The 10,990-nt window shown below is 38.2% G+C and overlaps 1 protein-coding gene across 3 annotated transcripts in view; it reads left to right on the top strand.

Moving 5' to 3' along the window:
• The window catches only part of LOC135222644 (pikachurin-like), a 475,091-nt gene that overhangs the window by 426,741 nt on the left and 37,360 nt on the right, over positions 1-10,990 (top strand). For all 3 annotated transcript variants that reach the window (XM_064260795.1, XM_064260802.1, XM_064260787.1), the window contains exons 4-5: positions 1,153-1,345; positions 9,698-9,800. In XM_064260795.1, the coding sequence (XP_064116865.1) occupies positions 1,153-1,345; positions 9,698-9,800 (296 nt within the window). The remainder of the gene's footprint in view (positions 1-1,152; positions 1,346-9,697; positions 9,801-10,990) is intronic.

Below are 10,990 nucleotides of genomic sequence, written 5' to 3'. Positions count from 1 at the left end.
GTTACACAATGGAAAACTGAAATAACACTTTTATGAGGACTTGCTACTAGAAATAATTGTTGAATGTAAATAAAATATTTCTTCTCGCAGAAACAAAACCATGTTTTGATATGAATTTTCGAACTTTCTAAGCTCTTAAGATAATTCTCTTGGCGCTTGGAAATTATTCCTGTTATGTTTATCAAACTTGCGTCTTAAAGGTTGACCTGCAAAATGTCCATTGATATTTTATTGAATGATCTTTTTTAGCAGTCTTCAACATCTTCGGTCGCCTTAACCCTAGATTTATCATAGCATAAAAAAAACGCTCGATTAAGGTCAGCTGGAATTGTTAAATTCTGACATTGTTTTATTCGTAAATTCTCTTGTGATATGCAAATTTTAATTATTATTACACGAATATTGATGGAGATGATGAGGAAACGTAAAGAAATTAAAACTAACTTGCTGATTTTTTTCTCAAGTCTTCTAGAAAAGCATTAATGTTGATATGATTATTTTTAATAATTAAAATAATTCGTTTTCTTTTTGTTATACGCACACTGGACAACCGACGCTTTAGACAATCACTTAATAAGTCTTAGTTGATGTCCAATTTATCGGAAAATTAAATGACTTCCTGATAATTATACATCTCAGTTAATTTTGGTAATGAGAGAGAGAGAGAGAGAGAGAGAGAGAGAGAGAGAGAGAGAGAGAGAGATGGTAGCGGTGGTACTCTCATCATTGTTTCATGCCGTTCAGTATGATATGTTTTATTTTCTTATTTTTTCCCCTAAATCCTATGAATCCTGAGGGATTGAATGTTCTGTACCTGGACATTGACGTTAGGAAGGGACATTGCTTAGTAAGGTCGACCTCTTGTGTGTTGTGAGAGAATAATGGACCTTATAGCCTAACCCTCTTTTTTCCCTTCCCCCTCAGAAGAAAAGAAACGGTAAACTGAATATTTCATTAGCTGTGTAGTTTTTGAAGGAAAAAAAGAACCGTTGCTTATATCAATAAGGGAAGTGTGTTGATATCCTTTCATTCCACCTTTCGTGAATCCTTAATGAAATGTTAATACTAAACTAAGGCATCCTGCAATAAATGTATGTATTTGTAGACGTTGTTGCATAAGTCGGTCGAATGAGACGCTTCTTTCTTATGCAGGTACAAGACCAGGTTCTTCCCGGAGCATACGAACAACATCCTCGGCGGCGGAGAGGAAACGGGGCCCGAGACCTACCTGGAATTGGACAGCAAGGACCTGCTCCAGCCGTACACGTCCCCCGGACCCAACCTGGAACAAAAAGTCCCGTCCGAGGTCCCCAACCTGGAAGCCACGGAGAGCCTGAATCCTCTGGTAAGTCCCATTTCATTAGCTTGTCGCGGACTTTCTCCCCGAACCCGTAATGGAAACACGACGCGTGATGGAAGATGATGTCAGGAGCCAGTTACGCCGCGACGCTCAAATCCTCTTTGGGAATAGAGAAAAGAGGGGAGTTTTGGACGGATGGGGGTGGGGGAGGGCGGGTAAAGCCTCCTCCTCCTCCTCCTCCTCCTCCTCCGCCGGACGAGTCGTCACCAGCCAATATTGTGCGTCAGCTCGTTCCGCTACTTTAATTATTGCGATGGTTTCGTTTATTCGGCGAATGATCCCTTACAGCGCAGAGCGTATACTGTTGCATGCATGCATGCGTTGTTACAGTACGACTGACCGTTCGGACACGTTGTAATCCCGTGTGATTACTGGGAGCGTAACGAAGTTGGAAATTTTAATTGCATGGAATTAGAGTCTGACCCACTGCATTTTCTTTGCAAACGTAAACCGGCCTCTGTCAGTCATTATTTTATAATTACCTTTCGTTAAAAGGGGTCCTTCGGGGCATGAAATACATGTTTTACCTGCAATGCACAATGAGGAAGTTGCGATGTTTTCATATATATTTGGCCAACATTTATATATATGTAGATATTCCGTCAGTATTGAGGTCGACTTTTTTATGGTATTTTAATTGTCAATAAACTCCTCTGAACAATAGTTTATGATTTGAACAAATTGCATTTTTATTACAGAATCTTTTTTTATTTATTAGAAATAATCATTATTTTGCGTTTTTTTCATGCGTTTAAAAGAGACATCGTTATACATATAAATAAATTATTATTGCATATTATTACATGTAATAATGTATAGAAAAGCTTACAACAGCCTATCAGGTCTGTTCTAGAATTAGATGAGACTTATTTTGTGGGTCCAGGTTGACTTTTTGCTTAATCACAGAAGATGAACATCACTATTGGTAATCAAGTTATCTTTCCAGTAGTATTAGATGTATTGAGAATCATTAGGCATTTGAACGTTTGCAAAACAGATTCCAACAGGCAGCTGTTACGTTTACACACCAAAGAGTAAAAAAGAAATAAATAACAAAAAATTGTTTTTTTTAAGAAGTCATCTCCTAAGTAGTAGTATTTAGTATCATGTGAAAGAATAATTGTTGCATACGTGTTTGCAAACATAATCTTTTACTAACTTTTATGAGTGACCGAAAGCTCTCGCTGCAGACAAAGAAATTTCCCCTTCCATTCCACACCCGAAAAATATATTAGTTTGAGGTTTATAGTTTATGAACTCCAACATTTTTACGCAGTCTGAGGTTCCTTTGTAATGAAAAACTGCTCACCGTGAAATTAGTTCAGGAAATGGATGTTAATAGAATTCATCAGTAACATAGGAGAATTTGCTGGACGTTTACGCGATCAATACGAGGGAAACTTTCTCTCTCTCTCTCTCTCTCTCTCTCTCTCTCTCTCTCTCTCTCTCTCTCTCTCTCTCTCTCTCCGCCTTACCTCAAAATTCTCTTTCGCTGACCCATAGTAACCATATGCGCTTCATATATATGTATATATATATATATATATATATTATATATATATATATATGTGTGTGTGTGTGTATGTATGTATATATATGTTCGTATGTATGTATATGTATGTATGTGTGTATATATGTATATATATACATACACATAGATCATCCTTTTTTTTTACCATTAAGCAAGTACTTTGACAGTGATTACTGCAACATTCATACCTGTCGTGGTGAATGGAGGTTGGAGCCTCAATGCAAAATAAACTGACAACTTTATTCTCTTCTCCAACATACAAATAAGGCTCACCAGCAGGACGTCGAACACCCCTGAACGCACTTCGTCACATTAACGAGATCTTTCACCCTTAAGCATGTTGTTGCTCTTTCTCTCCAGGACCTAATGCACCCCTATCAGTCTCGCCTTTGGTTTTTTTCCTTCCTCCTAACACTTTGTTGTACGTTTTTTCCACCCATGGTCCATCTCTTTACCCACAACAACCTTTTAACCCGTTGTGTTTATCTCCTTATTCCTCACCATTTCAGCTCTTCTTTTCACGTGCCTCTAGTGCACACCTGCTTTATTCCTTGCTCTACTTATTCTTTGACTCTCCTCTTCTCGTATCCTGCCATCACCTGTTATTTTAACTTGCAAATGTCTGTATGATTCAAATGCTCCATCTTCTTATTTTTCATTTACCCTCGTAATCGTATTCTTTGTTATATTTCCTCTCAACTTTTTTTCATTTTGCACTCACTTTCAAAGCCCTTAATTAGTTTGATACAGTTTCTCTTCGCAATCCATAGACAATACTGATATTTGCCGGTATTCGTTCGTATACTCTCTCTCTCTCTCTCTCTCTCTCTCTCTCTCATCTCTTCACTCTTCGGTCTCATCTCTCTCGACCTCTCTCTCTCGTCTCTCTCCCCCGTTCTCTCGGTCAGAGGCTCTCTCTCTCTCTCTCTCTCTCTCTCTCTCTCTCTCTCTCTCTCTCTCTCCAAAAAAGAAAGAAATTCTCTCCATAGATGATGAGATGTATGATAAATAATGATGCTTAATGCTGGGCGAACGCTGTATGTAAATTTATATTTGAAATGACTTACACGGATCTGAAAGTTTATAATAATATTGTCCTCGAGTTATTTATGGCGTCGACCTTTCCCAGACGGTGTGGGACCTGCGAAATTATTCGTGTAATATGTAGAGATGGAATTGATAATTCATGCTTTGCCGAATTTCGTCCTTTGCCTCAAATTCCCCTTTTAATGCTGAATGTTTAGCAGATTTTCTCTACATTAGCGAGTTCCTAAATTGTTTACATTTGAGGGAAAGGGGATTTTCATTTTCTAATGGAATGTGTATTTGAAGAAAATTTCAAATAAGAATTGTAGAGTGTGTTTGGTTTGTAGAAAATTTATTTGTATCGTCTAACTCTCACAAATGGCTGTTTTCGAACTTATATGTAGGCCTATTCGTTGTGTATTTTCCTTAATGAGCTACTAAGATATATGGTTGGGGACCACTGTGAATGCTAGATAACCCTTTGCCATGTCCTCGAAGACCTGGTCTTTTTAATTTGATTTGAATTAATTTTTTATTTTTTCATGTTTTGATTTCATATCGCTTCGAAAACAAGCCGCGTGCTTATTTAAATGTCACTTCGACCTCCGATTCCGTCCCTCACAGGAACGAGACGTACCTGAATGATCCCTTGTTGCAAATGATGAGGTTTCATTTTAACCGCATCAGAACTCGGAGTGTCATTGGGAATATCCAGAAAATTGCGCGCCCCAGCAACCTGATAATATCCTCGCAGGTATCATAGCTTTAATGACATTACTTTGAACTCGTGGAAACTTCCGATACTTGGGCGGCAGCAAGTTTCACTTGATAGAAGGACAGTCAGTCTTGTCCCTGATTTCGGCGAACATTTTAAATGCTCTTAAAAACCTTGCCATGGAACCCGAGATGTTCATTTTTTGAGTGCGCGCTTCTTTTCACGTGATTTTGTTTTGTATATGTTGAGGGCTTTTTACCGTGAAGTTAAACAAACATTTGTGAATGGATGAAATTGTTACTCCAGTTATAAATCGCATTCCAAAAGTGGATGCCTCAGTTGAGCTGCAATCGCCAGCCTTGACTTCAGTATTTTATGTATATGCATGCATGGCGTTCAGTCCTCTTACGAATGACAGGCTTTAGTCCGTTTTCCGATTTGTCTTCTTTATGAGGACTGACTGAACACTGCTCATTGCTCCATTTTCCAAGTACTTGCGAAATATAGGGGTATTTTTCCTTGTGCTTTCCAGATTGCAAGCATTGATACTCTCCTTGTGTGTGCGTTGTAGAATGAATAGCCAGGTCAAATTAATAGCTGAAAACTTATGGATATATGTGTATGTCTGTGTGCGTTCATGCTCTTCCGTGTATTCTCCTGCTTGTGTAGCGCTTGTGTCATTGCTAAAGTGCTTAAAAAGTAAGTGTTGCCTTTTTTTCCGATTACAGTTTATTCCTGATCATAATTATTTATTGAACTCTTCTGATATGTTATCAAACGCGGTTCGCATACTATAGCTGATTCACTTAAGGTAGATTCTTGAATGAGCCTTATGCTCACGAGACGTTTGTATGGCGACCGCTGATTGGCTGGTACCGGGAAGTAGGGAGCTCCCAGCCAATCAGCGGCCGCCAAACAAAGATCTCGTAGGCATAGGGCTCACCCAAGGATCTACCTTTAGTGAACCAGCTACAGTTTAGGGAAGAACTGCTGTGGGGAATAAACGGCAATTTCAGAGAAGGAAATGTGGGTAGCTGGAATGTCTGGCGCACGCAGAACCATCAAGATACTCACTTCGAGAAAAATGTACACGTCGTGTTGAGTTCGAGATAATTTTGTCATACATATATACCTGGGTGTCTGTTCGCGCGCGCGCGCATGCGCCCAACGTGTTGTTCGCGTGATTGCTTAATTATGCACCTATATATAGCCCCCGTGTGTGATGGCCTGCAGTGGTGTCTTGATTTTGATCAGGGAACGAAAAGAGAAGTAATGAAGTGGGCTGGAATGTGAGGCGTAGACTTAATTGAAATTCCTGACGGGTGACCGTCGCCTGTTTTCTTGTCTCTTCGAATATCGACAGAGGCTTCGCCCTTCAGATGGAATTGTTTAAAAAAAAAAAAAAAGGAAAAAAAATATTTAAGAAGAAGACGAAGATAGAGAGAGAGAGAGAGAGAGAGAGAGAGAGAGAGAGAGAGAGAGAGAGAGAGAGAAAAGCGGGAAGAATCGATGTTATCACCCGAAAGGGGAAATGAGATTCCCCTCACAAGAGCCCAAAAGACGCTTCTCCTGCCCTTCCTTCCCCCTTCACCCTACCCCTCCCCCTCCCCCTCCTCGTCTATCTTCTTCTCCTCCTTCTGCCACTGCTGCAAGTAGGCAGCAGCCTTTTCCCCTCTCCCCTTAAAGTCGCCCTCCTCCCATCCTCCTCCCCTTCCTCCTCCTCCTGCCTCTGCTGCAAGTAGGCAGCAGCCTTTTTCCCCTCTCCCCTTAAAGTCGCCCTCCTCCTCCTCCTCCTCCTCCTCCTCCTCCTCCCTGTGCCCTCTTCCCCTACCCTAATGAGAATCTTTCCCCTCGGTAACTTTGACGGCGCAAAGTTTGTTAGTAGGGGAGGGGAGGCGGGCGGCATCCTCGGTGAATGAATAAGTGAAATATTTTAATATATAAAACGGTTAATGGCATTTGGCGGTGGAGGTTCGGCTCGGAAGAAACAAAATGTTTGCCCTAATTCCGAGAAGAAAGAACCTCTTGCGAATTCCACCAGGTAATTGTGGTTGAACGAAAGGAAATGAAAAATGAAAAGGCCCGGGACTTTTTCCGCTGCATTGTTGGAGAGACAGAAAATGCCAAGATCGTCGTGAAGATCTTGCGGAGTTTCCCCTCATCCCCCCCCCCGCCCCCCCCCCCCCCCCACCTTCTTTATTTTTTCCGTTTCGGTGTTTCCTCCTGAAGATGGGCATCGGTATTTAGTCTTTATGCCTCTTGGTTTGGCTTCAACATTCTGGACTATTTTATGTTTAGTTACTTCTACTACAGGTGGGTATTTTATGTATATATATCTATATATATATATATATATATATATATATTATATATATATATATATATATCGAACGGAATGAATTTCCAAGATGGCTACAGTATTCCCCTAAGAAATCCTTTTAGAAATTTCAGTGTAGAACACTGAGTTCTGTTTAAAAAAAAACTGTGGCAAATCATATCGAGAAAACGATGACGGTTTATCGGAACGCAGTGACATATGTTAACAAACATTATAATTTGTGAAGTTACGTCAGTGCATGAGAATTGTTGACAATAGAAATTTCATTATATATTATCAATGATGATATATGAAACTAATAATGATATATATTGTATATATATTGATGATGAACGTATAGACGTTGCTGAAAAGAGCACATATGATAATGACGACAGGGCATGAAAATGAGATGAAAGAAAAGTCACCAAGGCTCGGATGGGGTTTTTGTAACGAGGCACCGCTGTCGTAAGAAGCAGCAGCTATAGCTTTTGCAATTATGTCCCGCTATCATGCAACATCGCTTTTCTTTCTTTCATCTCCTCTCCAAGACGGAAACCCTTCGGTAGGAATTCCCCTTATTTAAAAAAAAAAAAAAAAAAAAAAAAAAAAAAAAAAAAAAAAAAAAAAAAAAAAAACACACACACACACACAACAACAACAACAACAACAACCTGCAAGGAAGAGGTACAGACACCTCAGATCATCTCTATTTGGAGCCGACATCTTTGAGTTTACCGTAGCAAGAATGACAGTCAGTGACTCGAGTCCCCGGTTCGAGGCCGAACGGAAAACTGAACTTTCACCGTTGGAAGTCAGTGATCCGAGTCTCCGGTTCGAGGCCTGGCAGAAACGTGAACGATCATCGTTCATATCCTCTCAGGGCTCGAAGTTCTCAGGCTAGAGGACGTATCCTTAAGGTTAGGGAGAGCAGGATGTTCAAAAGTTCTTTATGCCTGACTACCGTAGTCGCTCTAGGCGCTGCTGCAGTTCTTTCGTTTGGGATTTCGTTCTGGAGAGCCTTTCTAGGGAATGAGGTCCTGTGGAATCTTTTAAGTGTATATATTTTTATGATTGTTAAATTCAGTCTTTTGTAAACATGAGCGATACAATAAGATTCAGTCTTTTGTAAACGTGAGCGATACAGTAAGATTCAGTCTTTTGTAAACATGAGCGATACAGTAAGATTCAGTCTTTTGTAAACATGAGCGATACAATAAGATTCAGTCTTTTGTAAACGTGATCGATACAGTAAGATTCAGTCTTTTGTAAACATGAGTGATACAGTAAGATTCAGTCTTTTTGTAAACATGAGCAATACAGTAAGATTCTGTCTTTTGCAAACAAGAGCGATACAGCAAGATTCTGTCTTTTGTAAACATGAGCGATACAGTAAGATTCAGTCTTTTTGTAAACATGAGTGATACAGTAAGATTCAGTCTTTTTGTAAACATGAGCAATACAGTAAGATTCTGTCTTTTGCAAACAAGAGCAATACAGTAAGATTCTGTCTTTTGTAAACATGAGCGATACAGTAAGATTCAGTCCTTTTGTAAACATGAGCGATACAGTAAGATTCTGTCTTTTGTAAACATGAGCGATACAATAAGATTCAGTCTTTTGTAAACATGAGCAATACAGTAAGATTCAGTCTTTTGTAAACATGAGCGATACAATAAGATTCAGTCTTTTGTAAACATGAGCAATACAGTAAGATTCAGTCTTTTGTAAGCATGAGCGATACAGTAAGATTCAGTCTTTTATAACCATCTTTTTTTTTATGATAAATTTGTTGGCCGAGTGTGATCTCATGTGTTTCTGTTATGATTGATTCTGTTGTCACTCAAAAGCTTTCATTAGATAATCAGCACTCACCGGTTATCCTTTTATCATAAATATATTCTAATCAGTGTTATTTTTAATTAAACCGATACATTTGAATTATATATTTTTTGGATAGTTTTGTAAGTCAGGGAAAATCCGTCGAAACGAAACTAAAAGTCGTCGGAGTTTTCAAGTCATGAACAAAATTGTTTTCATTGTTCCCTTAAAAATTTAGTGTTAGGGTTTGTATAATTTCAATTGACTACTACATCTGGCTGTTACATCTGTTTGCATGAAAAATATGTTTACTGCTGTAGTGAAGTCTATCCATATTATGATATCATCTTTCAATCCCAAAGAGTTAATAACAATGTTAATCCTATGGAAATTCATTGTAGATAGCATACAAACCCATAATAAATGAATGTGGAATGAACAGCCTCTCTGAGGAAGTCGTTAAATTTGAACTTCAGAGGTTCAAGCGAAGATTCCATGCATGACTACCCTAATACAAGTATTGTATTTTAACATTTGTTTTTCTTTTTATTTATTTATTAATATGTTAATTTATGTTTTCTAATAAGTGATCTCTTCTTTTTCCCATTATTTTCTGGTACTTATTGCTAATGAACACCATAATATTCTTTGGAAGCTTGAATTTCAAGTCAATGGCCCCCTTGGGGTTGTTTCATATGAATAGGGTTCATTTTCTGATTATAATAACATTAAAATTAAAATAAAATAATAATAATAATGATAATAATAATAATAATAATAATAATAATAATAACTAATAATTTAATAATAATAATCAAGGGGGCGGGGTTGTTGGGGAGTCATCTGGTTAAGATAAAAAAAATTTATGAGAATTACTGCATCGTTGACTTAAGTTGCAAAATAATTGAAACCTTGCATCTTTTGCAGTGCGAGATGGAGTGTGGCGTCGGTCGGTGTCATCTGGATGGCCACGCTGGAGTCCCACGGTGCATGTGCCCATTAGGAAGGGCTGGACGCTACTGTCATCCAGGTACTGTACAGATTAATTCTCTCTCTCTCTCTCTCTCTCTCTCTCTCTCTCTCGTTTCAGCAAATAATGCCTTTTTGGCTTAGATGGTCAAACTTGTTGCAGTACCTTTTCTCTCTCTCTCTCTCTCTCTCTCTCTCTCTCTCTCTCTCTAATGACTTAGGAGCGGAGCACCGATGGCTCACTGAAAAGGAGGCGTATTATTAATCTACTAAAATCCCGCAACAAATATCCATCAGCAGTGAGATGAAAGCGCCACATAATTAGCCAGCGACGTTTAACCTTTACTGGTTTGACAGGAAATGATGATAATGGGTATTTTTATTCTCTCTAAAGAGAGAGAGAGAGAGAGAGAGAGAGAGAGAGAGAGAGAGAGAGAGAGAGAGAAATATTTGTAATAACCCGTTTGTTTGTGATGCTTTTGTTCGGTTTTTTCTCGGAGATGAAAGGAAATGAGTACATTATTTAATTATTTATTTTTCCAGGCTCCACTTTTATGTTCTGGGCTTATTTTTCCAGCAAATTTTTGTTTAATATGTATACGAAAATATATTTATGGGTATATATATTATATACATGTAGATATACGTATGTGTATATGCATATATGTTTGCATATATAAATTTGTTGGCCTGGTCGGTTTAGGCGTCACTGAAGTCCTGATTTCTCCTCTGTCTGTGCGCTGGTTCGAATCCACGAGAGGACGAAATTATGATCAACTAAAAAACTCCCCTTCGGTTAACATATATGAAAATATATTAATTCCGAGAGAGAGATTTCTTAATGCATAAATATGAATCACGGTGATGTGATAAAAATTCATAGTAAATGTGCATTTACTGTAAAATATATTTATGATATGTATGTTTGTATGTATTGTTTGTTGCCGCTGGTGTGTGATATGTTTTTCTATCTTCTTAGTCTGTGCATATCAGGCTTTTGTTTGAGTATAGTTTTGATAATGTTTTAGGGATTTAATTCTTGTATTAGTTCCTTTCTTTGTTGCAGTACAAGCTTCTTGTTAATATTATGCAAATAATATGTACTTTCGTGTCTGTACGATTTTACAAAGGCTATAGGTTGGTAATAAATATTGATATTGATTTATGAAATTATATATACGAGCATGCAGAATCACTAGATATATAGAACCCATTAGAACACATGAATTAAATATTGATTAGAGATTTCTT

The sequence above is a fragment of the Macrobrachium nipponense genome, chromosome 20 (genome assembly GCF_015104395.2).
Source record: "Macrobrachium nipponense isolate FS-2020 chromosome 20, ASM1510439v2, whole genome shotgun sequence".
Taxonomy (NCBI): Eukaryota; Metazoa; Arthropoda; class Malacostraca; order Decapoda; family Palaemonidae; genus Macrobrachium; species Macrobrachium nipponense.
Note: the sequence above shows the minus strand (reverse complement) of the source record. Positions and strands in the feature narration are given on the sequence as shown.